This window comes from Pipistrellus kuhlii, unplaced genomic scaffold, assembly GCF_014108245.1.
Source record: "Pipistrellus kuhlii isolate mPipKuh1 unplaced genomic scaffold, mPipKuh1.p scaffold_m20_p_1, whole genome shotgun sequence".
Taxonomy (NCBI): domain Eukaryota; kingdom Metazoa; phylum Chordata; class Mammalia; order Chiroptera; family Vespertilionidae; genus Pipistrellus; species Pipistrellus kuhlii.
In genome coordinates, this window is record NW_023425404.1 from 143,671,800 (window position 1) to 143,689,175 (window position 17,376).

General features: G+C 35.9%; 1 protein-coding gene across 2 annotated transcripts in view; it reads right to left on the reverse strand.

Moving 5' to 3' along the window:
- CCSER1 (coiled-coil serine rich protein 1) overlaps positions 1-17,376 on the reverse strand; it is a 1,094,278-nt gene that overhangs the window by 485,021 nt on the left and 591,881 nt on the right. Inside the window, exon 10 of one of the 2 annotated variants that reach the window (XM_036411402.2) lies at positions 2,257-3,761. The exons of the other annotated variant lie outside the window; for it this stretch is intronic. Coding sequence (XP_036267295.1) covers positions 3,702-3,761 — 60 coding nt within the window. The 3' untranslated portion in view covers positions 2,257-3,701. Of the gene's footprint in view, positions 1-2,256; positions 3,762-17,376 lie in introns of those variants that run through there. 2 annotated transcript variants of the gene reach the window in all.

A 17,376-nucleotide genomic window follows, 5' to 3' on the forward strand; every position in this document is an offset into this window, starting at 1 on the left:
TTTTTAATGCTTACTGATGTCAATAATACCAATTCTTTTCAATGGAGGATGTACCCATTAATCTATCCTTGATATGTGGACATCTTTCAGGTATATAAATCAAATAAAATTTGTATGTTTAAAAATATATAAAATACTGTTATAATTTTTTGAAAGGTTCCAACACTAATAATGATTACTGTTACCGCCCCTGCAAAAGACAAATAAACAAAATAAAAAACCCCACAAAACTACCAAGCAATGTAATTTTTTTTTAGAAAAAGTAATTATACATAAAAAATTAAGATAGTCTGGAACTATATTTAGAGTCCTAAAAGGACACACAAAAAAAAGCACAAAACACAACATGAAAAGCATCCCTTTGTTAAATTTGGAGATTCCTGCCTCTATCATCAGGTTAAATATGGAATAGGAAGTATATTTTGTTTTCTAAATAAACAGTATTTAAAACAATATCAAATTTAGGTAATTATGTAAAGCTTTAGAATTTTAAATACTTTAGGAAGTTTTCATGTGGATCATAGTAAAAATCATATGTGCAAAATAACATACTTTATAGTTACTAAAAATATTTTAAAACAACTATATGTCATAAATCTAACCAAGAAGGATGTTACCTACAGTTAAAATATAAATATAAATAAATAAAAACATGCATTTTTTTTAGGGTACTACAAATTAAATTTGCAGAATTATTTAAAATATAAAATATGTGTTAACTGTTAAAATATCTAGTAGAAGTGTCTATGGTTTTCCTTCTAAGCACTTCTGTATTTAAATAAATAATTCTCACTATCATAATATTATTTCCTTATCTCATATATTATACACATCATAGATGGGCATTAACATAGTACATCTTCATCATCACAATTATTGCTGGTCCACACTGCAGATGCAGATTTTAGAGAAATTCAATCTTTAAATATATATATATATATATATATATATATATATATATATATATATTGATTTGAGAGAGAGAGAGAGAGAGTGAGAGTAAAGGACAGGGAGAGAGAAACATTGATGAAAGAGAGAAACATCAATCATCTGCCTCCTGCATGATGCTAGTAGGAATTGAGCTCATAACCCAGGCATGTGCCCTGACAGGGAATCAAAGCTACAACATTTTTTTAAAAAATATATATTTTATTGATTTTCTTACAGAGAGGAAGGGAGAGAGATAGAGAGCTAGAAACATCGATGAGAGAGAAACATCGACCAGCTGCCTCTTGCACACCCCCTACTGGGGATGTGCCAGCAACCAATGTACATGCCCTTGACGGGAATCGAACCTGGGACCTTTCAGTCCACAGACCTACGCTCTACCGCTGAGCCAAACCAGTTTCGGCCAAAGCTACAACCTTTTATTGCATGGGAAGATGCTCAACAAAGTGAGCCACATCAGCCACAATGAGAATTCAATCTTTAATAATATATAATACACATACAGTATACAATTACCTACATATTTGCATATGTAATACATGTATAATTTGTACTGAGTCTGGCAATCATGCAATCCACCTGCATTCAAAAATTGGGTCAACAAAACAAAATCCTGACTTTTGATTTGGAATACCTAAGCACAATCTATAGCCCTGACACTTCTTAGTAAAGTCACATGAACCTGAAAAAATCACCCAACCTCTTCAAATTCCACTATTCTTATTTGGAAAATTAATATACTTATGCTTGTCCACTCTTATTTGTAGTTAGTGACTGAGTATTTCAGACAAATATGCAGGCATAATGGTAAAGCATAATGTTTCCTTTCATCAATAAATACTAATGTTGTGCTATTTGTAATAGTCAGATACATCCTGATGCCTCTTTCTTCTTCTTTGGGGAATAATTATAAACCTTATTTTTTATTATACTTTGGGATATAACACAGTAATTACAATGGTTCTTATACATTTTTCTAAAACCATTAACAACACTCCCATGTTCACCTTGTTTTTAATTCACTTTTAATATAATCAAATAAATATAAAAAAGTTAAATGGACATATTATATAATAAACATTGTGATAAAATATAAATATATTTTTCCATGAAAGTAACATTACTCAGTAAATTACACGTTCACTGATGTATCTTTGGCCCAAGTCTCAGTAAAAAAATAAAATGAGGGGTGATAAGAGAGGGAAGGGCTGCAGAGCAAGTAGCACTGAAATGTCTTACCGATGTTAAAGAGAAATCATAAAATTGTACCTTTTGAGGTAGAAACCTTCCCCCCCCCCCTTTTTTTTAAAGCCTGTATTGATTGAGAGCTTCTGCTCATTACTTTTGAGGGAAAATGTACCTTTCTTTATTGACTTAGTTCAGTTGCTAATACAAAGTCGTTTTTGTCCTTTGCATCCTAGTCAAAATATCTTTAACTGAATTCTTTCTTCTTTTTCTTCTTCAAAATTGACCATTCAAGTTAATAATCTGTACCAAGGAAGTGCTTTATTGTAGGTGATGTAGTATCTTACATTATCTACATTAAAAAGTTTCAAATATAAGATAATAGAAAGAATGATAATGATAGGATAGAAGAATAAACTTGAAAAAACAGCAACAGAAGTGTTTGTATCTTGACATAAAAGGGTGCTTTAAGTGGCAAAATCAACAAAGAGACATACAATGTTTTCATGTAAATACATATATTTGTAGTTTTATTTTAATACCGTGATTTAAACCCAGCATTTGACCATGCACAGTATATGTTATATAACAATTCAAATAATTTAAGAAAATTTATAACATATTCTTGAATGTTACCACCATTACCCATGATTATTTCATTGTGTCTCTGCAAAACGGAGAACTCAATAAAACCTGCTTTCTTTCCTTAGCCCTATGGCTGTTCTAGTTCCCAGAACCCTGCCCACAACATCAAGCCACTCTCTGGATCCATCACTTATCCTTGCAATAAACTACAACATTCATGAGTGCCTTGTTGCTTCCTAGCCATTTTGATGATTAAAGTTAACTATTATAGAAAGACAGTACACAAGGACACACCAAAATCAGGTGGCTATTTCAATTCTAGGAGGTATGCTTATTTATGATACATTCAAAAAACTTCCCACAATATAAGGTCCATATCCAATAAAACTTCTTCACCTGTGTAGTGATAGTTTTTTTCTTTGTTTTTTTTTTGTTTTTTTTACTTTTTATTGTAAGAATAAGACTCATCATTATTCTATTTAAAGACATACTGCTTTCATATTTTTTAACCTAATGCAAGAAAAAATAGAGATAATTTAGTTCTTCAGCAGAAATTGCTCCACTAGAATGACAGAAGCTAGAAGCAATATTTTCAAAATTACCCAATGTACATAGAATACGTGGTGAAATTAAATGAAGACTATGAACACAGAGACAAATGATATGGATGAGAAACTTGAACAAAAAATATGTACTGCCAAGTGGAATATTACGTTCTAGAATAGTTGAACATAGAGATAATTTTTAAATAAAAGTCTATTTTGTTTTAAAAGTACAATAAAATAAGGTAGAAATATGTTAGTTGAAACTTTCATCAATATTTTATGCAATTTTATACAAATGCAAAATGTATGAAATACTTGGAATGGAACCATTTATGTCTTATATACTTTGAGAAATAGCTAGCATATGGAATAAAGGAAACTTTATTATACACAACATTTAATAAGTCACCGATTCCTTATGGTCAGTAAGGATTTAACCTAGGTTGAAATATGTACTGGTTTAAATAAACCTTCAGTGCATGTAGGATTCCACAGGGCCTTGAAAAAAAAGAAAACAAAAATAAATAAATGAATGACATAAATTAAATAAAACAAAATGAAATGAAATTAATGAACATATAAAATTCTTAGACACTTTAAGAAAGCACACAGACCAACATAAAGCTGTTCTATTTATGATTTTCTAAGTCAATACTGCTATTAAAATTTACTAAAAAATATGTGTATTAGTAATGCTTACATGTTCCTAACTTCCACTTAAATACATTTTAGTATTAAACACAATATGAAAGAGAGAAGACCAATGGACTAAATTTTATTATTTCCTTGGTTTTGTAGAGTCAAAAATAACAGTTTTACTGAATTCTTTTCTCTTAGTATTCTTCAAGTAAAAACTTCAAGAAAATTAATTAAGTAATAAGTCTCACACAGTTCTCCTGATATTGTTGTAAAGCATATTTAGTTATAATCTAAGGTCCTAAACACAAAGTCCAACATAATTTTGTCAATCAAAATTCTATACTTCTTAGTGTATACTTGTACTTCAAGTATATACTAAGTATATAATATGATACCTGCCCCTAAGAAAGTAGAATTTAGTTGGAGAGATATAGATATAGAAAAAAATGATCTATACTATATTATGTGAATATCTGATATATGTACATATATTGAGAACTGATATTATATAGAACTGACAACTTCAAGATAGTAGGTTACACAGGGCTGATAACTGCTGAAGTTCTGACATGACAGATCACTCCCAGTTTGGGTGGTCAAGTCAAGGATATGAGATTGCAGCTTGGCCCAAAAAGAACAATATTACAGGGGAGGGTTAGTCCTGACAAAATGGTTAAGTCAACAAAAACAAAACAAAACAAAACAAAAAAAAAACACTAAACAACAGAGACAAGATACAGCAATTTATGTTGGAGTGGTTTAAATGGAATAAAAGGTTTAAGTTTAGAAACTGTAGGAGCTGAAATTGCATAAATAGGGAATGGTATGATTTTAGCTGCTATGGATGCTGGTTTGAGGAAAGTGAATTTTATCATTTAAACCTAGTGAACAAGGCACTTTTAAATACAACTTAATGTAAGATGTGTGTGGTATTTTCTTTCATTTCTTTTCTTTTTTGCTTTATTTTGGCATATAGATTAGAATACGTAGAGCCTGTAAGTAGGAAGACAAGACCGCAGTCAATATGAAGAAGTCCTAAAGCAACAAGCAGCATTGAAAAGTAATTATTCTTCATAGTATGGTTTCCCCTATCAAGATGCTTGCTCCAGTTTTGTTAATAGTCAACACATCACTCAAGTTACAGCTCAAGTACAACATCATTTCTAGGCTCATGATCTCCTCCTCATCTGGTTCATATTTTAATTTCATATTTCTGCTTATTTCACTCATGGATCTTATCACTGGGAAAAATCTCTTATTTAGCTCTATCATTCTAATGTGTTGTCTATTGTCATCCACTAGAATATGAAGTTTATGAAGAAAGGGTATTTATCTATCAAACATTGCTACAATCTCAGTGCTTGGAATATCCTTATTTTTTAAATGACTATATACATGAAAAAGATGAAATATTTGATGACAAAAATAGTCACAGGTCTACTGAACACTATATATAGACACAATATGTATTTGCCAACCAAAAATGTTTATACAAAAAACAACCAACCAACCTCACAAAAATTGGTAGAATCATTAAGACTAACAAAAGTTAAAAGAAACCCTATGTTTAGTACCTGCTCCCCAAATGCTAGTTGAAACAATATGAACAGAGAAAATATGTTTTTATATTTTATATATTTCAGAAATTTGGAATTCTGCTTTCCACAAAATGGAGGTTACCGCATAGTACAAATGTAAACTTAAGTAAGCCCACACTTGTGGGAAACGCCTCACTGTTTAGAAAACCTAGCACACCCAATCCCAGACCTCCAACTCAGCTGCAGCTAGCTCACAGTCCCCTAGGAAACAGGATCTGACAGTCTTAACAGGCAATCTCTGACCTCAGTCATGCTCCACATTGTGTCGCTGCCTCTAATGCTCTATAAAACTTGCTCTTGCCCCAAAACCCTCAGAAGAGTGTTCCACTATTTGTGAGGCATCACACTACACAATCCATGGATTATTTCCCTTTGAATAAAGGACATCAATCTCATTACTTAATTGTATACTTATGTCATTTGACAGATTAGCGCAGGATGGAACCTGAAGAAACCTGCTGAAGATTCCAGAGATGGCTCCCAGGTGCAGGCAAAGGGGCCCACAGTGCCCTTTAGGGAAGCTGTCCCTCCAAGATTGCCCCTAAGCTTCTCTCAAATCAAACTCCACTTATTTTGTGTTCTGAGCTCTTCAGTGATGTTATATGTTCTAATCCTTCCTGCTAGAAAATCAGGGTGTGAGAGACTCCAGACTTTTCACAGGATGAAAATATGGATTTGAAAAACTTCAGGTATTTACAGTGTGGAAACTGGGATGTGAAAGACTCCAGATTTTCACAAGGAGACTTACAGGTCTCAGGAATTGTGCACAGGCAGCCAGAAACGGGAAATCTGCTTGAATTAGAAAAAAGATTATTTCAACAAGAAAACATAATGTCAAGTTCTCAATTTACAGAAAGCTGGGACACACTTCCCCGGACTCCTGCCCTTTTTATGATAAAGAAATAAGGTGCAAACAACTGTCTATTCCTAAAACACTGGCAATAAATAACCAAAGACAATTCAGTTGTAGCCATTTGGGGGTTCTCTATGTTTGGGGTTATACACTTATGAAGATTCTTTAAAGTACAGGTTCAAATGCTGAAGAAAAAGAATGGCATATTTTCTTTGGTATGCTGACGTATAAGCTTCTGAATCAAAACTTGTGTCTTAAAGATTCATGGCAAAAAGCTGCCACACAGTTAAAACGACAGAAATCTAAAAAATAAGAAAAGTCATCCCACACATTCACTCTAATCCCATCTGTCCCCCATCCTCTCACTTCCCTTCTTCCTAACTACCCTCAGATCTCAACTCGTGGTTGGAGTTCCCTTTCCATTCTGAAGATCTCATCACTCAACCCCCTTTTAAAACTCAACCAACAGAAAATCCTAACAAAGACATGGACACCCCTAAATTTATTCCTCAATCCAAAGGACTTTTACACCATGGTCCAAGGCTGAACTATGAGTCAAAGTAAAAGACTTCCTTAAATGAAAGGAGGATCCTCAAAAAATTTACCGAGGGATTTAGAATCCTGGTTAGTACTTATGACCTAGGACTCCCTGACCGAGGCCGATTGATACACCTTCCGGTGGGTCCTGAAAAAGGTGAGAGAGGCAGGCTGGATGAAACTGTAAAAGGAACTTGGATGAGAAGCTCAAGCTACTACCAGAGATGCTAGATGAACTTGTAAAATGGCTCATGATTTTTTGAAGGGCTATTTCCAGAGTTTTTCCGTTAAGAGCATATTGGACTAGTGTTCAATCTTGTAAACAAACAAAGGATGAATCACCAGCAGATTTTAGAACCAGATTCAAATATTTATTTCTGAGTCACTCAGGTTTTACTGAAACAACTTGCTCAAATCAATTTGCCCTCGAGTACCTCTTTATGAGTGGTCTCTTCGCAGATCTTTCCAGTAAGATCAACAAGCATGCCAGACCAAAACGGGAAGTCATGAATTTGATGAGGTTTGTATTCCAGCTGAACATTCTGAATGTCCTTTAGAATCATAAAGCCCATGGCCCTTCAGCTCCAAGGGTCTCAGCCAACAAACGTGCCACCTTATAATTTTAAACTTCTAAGGACCAGACCCATGCCACATCTCTGAACAGATAGCATATTGAAAAAGGAACTGTCCCCAAAGAAACGTATGCTGAACCCACCTTCCATACTTCTAAAATGACCTCAATGGCAAGAAACATACAAAAGTTACCTTCTGTAGTCCCTCTAAAGAACACAGTGAAATTCAAATAAAAATAAATGGAGAAACATGTGCAGCGTTAGTAGATATAGGAGTGATCTTACCTATAATGAGCCCCACTTTTTAAAAATAATCACTCCAGCCCTAACCGGTTTGGCTCAATGGATAGAGCATTGGCCTGTGGACTTAAGGATCCCAGGTTAGATTCCATTCAAGGGCATGTACGTTGGTTGCTGGCACATTCCCAGTGCGGGGTGTGCAGGAGGCAGCTGGTTGATGTTTCTCTCTCATCAATGTTTCTAACTCTCTATTCCTCTCCCTTCCTCTCTGTAAAAAAAAAAAAAAAAAAAAAAAAAAAAAAAAAAAAAAATCAATAAAATATATTAAAAAAAATAAAATAACCACTCCATCAAGTGAAAAACAATATAAAATAGTGGGGTTTCAAGTAAGACACAAGGAGGCTAACCATCAAAACCAACCCAGATAACTGACCCTCGGACCAGGTTCCTACAATTATACCTTTAGACTTTGTGATTCTACTCCTTTGAATTTAATCAGCCAAGATCTTTTATTTAAATTACAAGGGCACCAATTTCACTCCCAATGGAAAAATACGCCTTGAATTACCTGACCAATCCAAAACTGAATTATTATGTGCCCTACAGTTTGCTATAGATGTTAGTGAAGATGAGTCACCTTATGAGACTCTAAAGTTATCTGACGTTCCCTAGACTCTGGAAACTTTATTAACAGAGAGTGGAGAATCAAGAATGCTTAACTCACAAAAGTCTGAATAAAATATACCAAAACTTTGCCTAACTTGTCTTACTACCCATTAAAATCAAGCTGTGCAAGGGCTCACCTACACTGTGAAACCTTTAATTGTCCTAAGTTTAGTTCTCCCTTGCACCAAACAGCCCTGGTAACACTCCCATTCTCCAAATTAAAAGGCCTAAGGGGCAAAGAGGATGAGCTGGTTATCCAAGATCTAGGGACAATACATAAAATTGTAATTCCTCATTTTCTGGGGGTACCCAATCCAAATATCTTATCACAGGTCACAACAAATCTTAAATGATTCACAGTGGTAAACTTACATTCAGCTTTTCTTTCTTTTCTTTTCTTTTTCTTTTTTTGGTTAATCTTCAACCAAGGATAGTTTTATTTATTTATTTATTTATTTTATTAAATTGTTATCTGTGTACATATTTTAACATTGCCCTCCCCCATCCCATACATACCCTTCCTCCCCAGAGTTTTGTGTCCATTGGTTGTACTTATATGCATGTATACAAGTCCTTTGGTTGATCTCTTATCTCCCCCAGATCTCCCTACTCTCCCCACTGTAATTTTACCTAGAACTAGAGAACATCATGCCAAGGATAGTTTTCTAATGCTTTTTAGAGAGAGTGGAAGAGACAGAGAGGAACATGGATGTGAGAGAAACACATTGACTGGTTGCCTCTACCACACACCTGGACCAGGGCCTGGGATGGAATTAAGCCGTAAATGAGGGGCGTGCCCTTGACCAGAATCAAACTGGAACCCTTCAGTCTGCGGGCCTACATTCTATCCACTGAGCCAAACCAGCTAGGTCTCAGCTTTCTTTAGCATCCCTGTGGTCCCAAGTAGACAATATTTATTTGCCTTTACATGGAACAATAATGTATTTGGACTGTAATGCCTCAGGGATTTACTGAAGCTCACACCTATTTCCCCCAAGCCTTCTATCAAGATCTGAGAACCCTGTAATTCCACAGAGGTGCTCATTTTTACAGTACGTTATGATCTGTATCTGTGTTCTCCCACTCAGGAAGCCTCTAAATTAGACTTTATATGGGGGAGAGGGGGAAAAAATAAGTTTACAGTTGTGAGTGTGCAAAACAGAGTTTATTCTTGTATTATTATCTATTGTATTATATGAACAACTGTAAACCTACTTTTGAACCACCCTGCATTTACTCCAAGAGTTGGAAAAAATAAATTCACAAGGCCTCAAAGGAAAAACTTCCATTTTGCAAATAGGTTGTTCACGATTTAGGACATGACATAAGCATTCAGGAGGTTTCACTCTTTCCAAAGAGTATGCAATTAATCCAAAATTAAAAAAAAAAAATCAACCACAAAACAAAACCTTAGTGGGCTTTTAGGCCAGGCAGTATCTTGCCATCTTTGGGTTCTTAACTTTTCCGTTTTATGGACTCACCACAACCTCCACACTAGAACTCCTACCATGGAGAGATAAGCATTGTGGGAACCATGCCAACGAGAGCACAGAGGCCTTGCTATTCATACATCAGGATGTTCAAGGCCAAGACACTATGAGCAGCTGCAAGGCCACAGCGATCCCAAGGCAAGCCGTGCCCTTCTGTGACCCAAATGACTGATGTCACTGTTCGCCAGTAGCCTTCTTTGTCTCTGGAGTAATATAACGGTTACTGACCCGAGAGAGGCTAGAGAGAGCACAGCTGGGCAGAGAGCTCAAAGAACGTAGCTCCCATGTGTGCAGGAGAGTGAAGAACTCAGACGGAGCTGAGAGCTGATACTGCTGATGGAAGGCTAAGAGCTCAGAGAGATCTCAGATATAGCTACCAAGTTAACCAGCCAGTGTGCTGGGCAGGGGAAACAGGAGAAGCTGCTGAGCCAGAAAGCTCAGCTGCCACTATGATGGGAGGCGATGAGTCTAGAAGGCAGCGTGTGGCTGCTCAGATAATAGCTGTGGGTACAGAGACTAATGCTGCTTTATGGGAAAGATGGATTTGTTCACCAGCCGGTGTCCGGCTGCCTGCCTGTATGGACTTTGCAGTAAAGGACTGTGTTGTCTGACAGCTATGTGGCCACTGGCGTCTGCAATAAAGACTCATTCTTATACACCCACAACTTCTCATGGCTTCACCATCTGCCCTGCCACGGAGAACTGATCTATGTCTCTGTGAACAGTGGATAAAGGAGGAACTTGGACTAAATTCGCAATAATCAGTACAGTGGACAGGGTTTGAGAAGGACCAGCCCTGGTGTAGTCGAATGGAATAAGTGAGAAGAATACATGAACTCAAGCAAATCAGAGCAGCAGAACCCTGCAGAGCTCCAGCTGGCTCTGACAAGCATGAACAACCAGTTAATGACCTTAAAGCAATCCTCCCAAACCCACCGGCATTAGGCCTACCCAACGATGACCTTATTCCTCCATGACAGGAATAATCCGGCTTTAGAAATTTTAACTCAAGACCAAGGAGAAAGAATGAGACCTATTGTAGAGAATAGTGCTACCCGTGGCATTGTCTTCTATGTAAATGTGCCAATGAATCCATGTTTAGCAAACAATAAAAAAATTAGACTCACTAGCTAGAGTTTACCCAAATTGCTTTAAGGAGGTCACAGCTGTGGTTACATTAGTACAGCCCTCACCATATCTGATCTCAGGAAATTATGTTTATCTTCAAACACCTTATGCTGTTCAGAGTCTTCTAATCTCAACCTCAACTCAACATCTTTCCTTAAGTAAACTCTTCTCTTTATTTATAATCTACTTTTATCTCCATCTAACATTTATCTTAAATACAACTTTAATCCTGATACTTTCTTCCCTTTATCAAGCAAGAGAGAAGAATGGAACTATGAGGTAGTTATTTTCCAATTAGTTAACAATGTCTAGATTGAAAGCATATAACCCGGATTTAATTCTATATGTGACAGGTCCTATACCAAAAATAAGCAGGGAAAATATTAAGTTCATTATGCAGCCATTACTGAATATAAGTTTATTGAACACAGGTGGTTCAGTACAGCAGGTGGAATTACTTGCCTTGACCAGAGCTTGCATACTCCTTCAAGAAAACATCATTAGTCGAAACCGGGGGATGTGCAAGAGGCAGCTGGTTGGTGTTTCTCTCTCATCGACATTTCTAGCTCTCTATCTCTCTCCCTTCTTCTCTGTAAAAAAATCAATATATATATATATATATATATATATATATATATATATATATATATATATATATAAAAGAAAACATCATTAATGTTCATGGTTAGCCGCTATGCCTTTGGCATGGTAGGAAGTTTTGAAATGTTATATGAAAGCAAAGTGGTTTTTTAACTTTAAGCAGCACTCTATTACAATCAGGTAAAAGTAGAACTTTTCTCTGCCATTTCACTTCCATCCAAAATTTAATATAACTAAGATGGGGCTTGCCTTAAAAGAAGTAGGTTCAGGTATCAAGGAAATGTACTGACAGATTTTCATGCCAAATCTATTGCATTCCCAGGTTGATGAAATCCATCACATCCTTCCAAAGCCCATTGATTTTCTAAGTCAGCTTCTCAGGTTACAGGTCCTCATTTCACAACAAACTACTTCTCCTCCAGGAGTACAGCAATAATGGAAAGCAAAGGATTGTAAATGCAATGAGGCCTTCAAGCTCTGGAGAGTCAGGAAGGCCCCCTGGTTGTCCCAGAGTTCCTCAAGGCGCCTCTACTCCATGCCTGACATCCCAGGACACACCAAAGAGCAGAAAAGATAATGCAAATTAAGGGATGATATTGGTGGAAAAATTGCCATAAGGCTGAAATGAAAATATTTAATTGGTGTAAGACCTGTCAAACTCATAATCCTGGTAAACCATCCACAATTCAGGGGGAATAACTTTGCCTCTGAAGAAACTATTTAAACATTGGCAAGTGGATGCCATTTAATCGCTCTGGTACAAGGTTATCAATATGTACTAGTGACTGTTTGCTCATTTTCTGGATGGGTTGAGATTTTTCCCCTATAAAAATACTGATGCCTTTTTAAAAAATATATACTTTATTGATTTTTTACAAAAAGGAAGAGAGGGATAGAGAACAGTTAGAAACATAGATGAGAGAAAAACATCAATCACACCTCCTATTGGGGATGTGCCCACAACCAAGGTACATGCCCTTGACCGGAATAGAACCTGGGCCCTTTCAGTCCACAGGCCGACGCCCTATCCACTGAGCCAAACAGGTTAGAGCTGATGCCTTTTTTTGTTCAAAAAAACAAAAAACAAAAACCAACAACAACAAAAAACAAACACAAGTAAGAAAATCTTTTAGAACAAGTTATTCTAACTTGAGAACCTATTTCACTGGATAAATTGTACAAGACTTCAATACATTTCTCCATATCAGGTGACATTGCCATTGTCCAAACCATCTTTTACAATCATTAAAAAGTTGAAAGAACCAAAGGCATGCTCAAACTTGAATTATCCAAGTTTTCAGAATCCACAGGTCTCCCTTGGCCTACAAATCTACCTTTAGCCCTATTTTCTCTGGGGAGCACACCAAATGAAAGTCACAAATGAACTCCTTATGAAATTTTCACAGGGATACTCATGTCCCTTCTGGTCAGACCTCATATTGACACTTCTCTCATTTATCCTCAAATCACACAACATTGCAAAAATCTCTAATGTATTTCACCACCATGTATTTCCAATAGGCTGAAGAAGCCTTTCCAAACCCAGCTTCCATTAACTTTCCTCCTTGAAATCTGAACTTGAGTTGGAAGAGACAGAAAAATATAATCTGCCTTTGCACCTTGGGGAGGGACCCTATCCACTGCTCTTCCCACCAGCACCGCAGTCAAGCTGCAGGGCCTGGGGCCCTGGCTCCACATCTCACATGAAGAGGGCCCGGCCTGGTTTCTGGACTTGCACTCCCACCACCAGTGTTGAGCTCAAGGAGACTATTTCCTCCCCTGATGGCAAATCAGAATTTCATACTTTAACCCCAAATTTGAAAACCTTCCTTTTTCTCCTTCTTACCTTTACATCAACACTGGCCTGGAAAGATAGTGCTGTCACCCATACCTCTCCCAGGACGCTGCTAATGCGGATATCCTTTCAGTCTGCAGGATTTGCCCTCAAAAACTGATCAGTCCATGATGTTAATTATACCCTGGTCCTCCCGGTGACCAGCTTCTTTTCCATCCCCAATGTCACCATAAGCTATAACCAACTGCCCTTAGAAGTCACTTACAAAGACTGAGTTTTACATTCAGAATATCCTGTGCCCTGCTTTAACCTCTCTAGTCATAATGGTGAGTTCAGAGAGACAGGAATACCTTTAAAAACATTCTCACCAACACGTTCTTATGATTATCTAAATACAAACTGCCCCTGGCTTAGAACTGCATTTTTTTTTTTTTTCCCTACAAGCACCTGCTTCTGCAAAGAGCTTAGAACTTTTACTTTAGACTAGAGAATTATCTTCCCAAAGGTGATGAAACCTAACTGCTCAGTGGGGCAAATGAAAAATTCCCAGCCAAGGAAACCCATTAAGTTGTTGTTTGTCATTTCACAAGTATATTTTAAACTTCCTGGCATTCATTATTTTTAATAAAACTCTAATCCAGATTCACCTTTTAATAATCATAGAAAATATTAGTAAAATGAAATGAAAAATATAATACCTTGAGTATATTCAGAGATATGTAATTATCACTAAAACATATAATATTGGGGACTCTTTCCCCCTCCCCACATGGAAGTCTGTACTTGTTCTTCAATAAATTTCCACCTTTACTATAAAAACAACAACAACAGCAACCAAACAACAGCACATATAATACTAACATTTCTCTTACCATAAAAGTGCATAATATTCTAGCACTTGCCCAAACAGCAAGGATGAACACCCGCTATTTTTGTTATTTTAGCTAGAAGAACACAGAGAGGACTACAAAGAAGTATTAAAGCTCAACTAATGAGAATAAATGGTTCCCATGATAACTCTATAGAAATAACAATAATTTTAAAAATACAATTATCTTTTATGATTCATCACCCTGGGAATATTGTAAATTAAGAAAACCAGTTACAATTAGATCATCTTGGGCATTAAAATATAATGCATTCAATGTATTGTTAAATTGGAATAAAACTTCAATAATGAATATTTACTTTTTAAAATAGATTTTTATTGATTTCAGAGGGGAAGGGAGAGGAAGAAAGAGAGAGAAACATCAATGAGAAGGAATCATTGATCAGCTGTTTCCTGCATGCCCCCTACCGGGGATTAAGCCCACAAGCCGGGCATGTGCCCCTGACTGGAATTAAAACCAGTACCCTTCCCATCACAGGCCAATGTTCTTTCCACTGTGCCAAACCAGTAGGTCGAAAATTTACTTTTTAATAGTTACATTTTATAAGGAAGCGTCTTTGCTTCCTCAAAATTTTTCATTTTATATTATTTTGTATGAAAGTAGTACTTGAAATTAAATACAATATACAAATATAATTTCATATAATTATGGCTGTGTTGGGAAGTTTTATTTTTTAAATAATATATTTTTATCCTAAAATTACAAACATCATTATTATTATAAAGGCACATGCGTTCATTGCAAAATGTGAGAAAACAGATAAGCCAAAATAAGGATATAAAATGCTATACAAGCAGAGGTGATCCCATCAACTTTTGAGTATTCATTTTCACATTTTCTTCCTTAACAAATGAGACCATACAGTGCATGCATTGTGTGTGTGTGTTTAAGTTACTATCCTTGCTGCCTTTTCTCCCAGGCAATGACTCCTATCTTTCCATGTCAATATATTTTCATGTTATCTAATAACTGCCTTATTCAAATTTCCTTAAATATCCTTTAAATTATTAAAATGCCCAATCCAAGATTTAGTCCTATACATGCATTTAAATGTCATATAAATCTTGCCCCTAATTAAAAAAAAAAAAAAAGAAAAGAAAAAAAGAAAAAGAAAAAAATAGTCTTTCTTTTCACTGGGAAAATTTAAAGCAAGTAAAAATATCGAAAAACTGGTATCTACACAGGGGTCACTTAAACTCAGTAACTCAGAGTTGCCATAATTGTCTTTTTTTATCCTTCCCCCTCCCGCCCATGTACACTTATATATACAGATTGCACTTGTCATTATGTTTTTTTAGTCTCTTTAATAATAACCTCCCAATTTTTTAAGGGCATTTTCTTTTTCAAAAGTACATGTTGGTGCTTAGAATACTGCTCATTTGGGACTTGCCTGGTTGTTGACTGTGGTATTGTTTTATGTATCCACCTACCTCCTGTGTTTACTGCATACTGAAAGTTAGGACTGTAAGATTGAATTACTTCATGCTAGATTTTTCTGACTGTTGTTTTATACTCTTTCAGTGAAAAGAGCTAAATATATATTCTTTAGTAAATTATTATTTCATATTGATAGTTTCTATTTTAATATATTACAGTTTTTTCCCTTTTTAATTTTCAGACTTTATATTTCTTTTCTCTTATCCTGTACTAATAAAGTTCAATTGAATTATTAGTTGAGTTTTATGCCATAATTATTAATTGGATATTGCATCATATAAAAATAGCTTCAAATTATATTATGGTAGCAATGCAATTTTACTACTGAGTCAAGTTTTAGATTTTTTTTTTTTTTGCAGTTTTCCTTGTCCTTAAATTAGAGCCAACTAAATGTACAACCAGAGAAAGAGTTCCAAATCACTTTTAAAATGTTTCCCCCTGTAGCTAATGATACCAATTTGATGTACAATTAAGTTTATTTCAAATGGATTTTAACCTTTAGTTTTCTTTTTCTTATAAAAATGATATTAAAATATATACTCAAGAAATTTCAATTTATTGTCATCTTCTCTGCACTATCCTATACTTCTTGCTTTCTCTATGAGTGAACAGTTTTATTATTCTGTTTTTATTCTGTTGTCTGCACATATACAAAGTATTATGAAAATGAAAACAATGTAACTGCTTCACACCCTGATTGTTTTACTTCCATGCAGTCTAGAGATCACTCCATATCTGAGCATCCACCAACCCCTTTTAGAAAGTTTACATTTTGTGAATAGGAGCCATTATTAAACAGCCTGTACATTTGTGGTGTTTTCCATTTTTAGCTGTTACCAATAACGCCCATTAAAGTAAATCTATATGGAAAGGCTATTATCTTGTCTGAATGTGCATGTTCGGGATAAATATGTAGAGACAGCATTACTTGGTGAAGGGGGGAAACCTACAAATTTACCAGACTTTTCAAAACTCCCTTTTAAAGGGGATTGTGCTATATGATAATGCTGTTCTTTCAAAGAAAAAAAATGTAAAAAATGTTTAAATGTTTGAATAATATGCAGTCATTTAAACTATGAAATTAAAATGTTCTTATTAATATATAGTACAATATTCATTATATATGAAATGCCAAAAATATATGTGAATACATATGTGTTTATGTACATCCTATATAATAAAAGCCTAATATGCTAAATGTCAAGTCGTCTGGTCATTTTGTTCAACCAACAAAGCATAACATGCTAATGATATGCTAAGGCTGCTAAACCGATTGCTATGATGTGCACTGACCACAATGGGGGAGACTCTATGCCCAGTAGGTTAGCTTGCTGCTGGGGTCTGGCCAATCAGGACTGAGTGAGATAAGGCAGACGTGACCAAGGTTCCTGTCCAGCTGGCCAACCTCCCAGGTTCCTCTCCAGCCCCGATCGTGCACTGGTGGGGTCCCTTGGCATAGCCTGTGCCCTCTGGCAACCCAGGACCTCTCAGGAGATGTCGGTGAGCCAGTTTCAGCCTGATAGCAGAACAACTGGTCTCTATGATACACACTGACCTCCAGGGGGGAGACAACGAAGGAATAACCCCCCTGGTGGTCAGTGCGCTCCCTCGGGGGGGGGGGGGGGCGCTGCTCAGCCAGAAGCCGGGCTCACAGCTGGTGAGCGCATC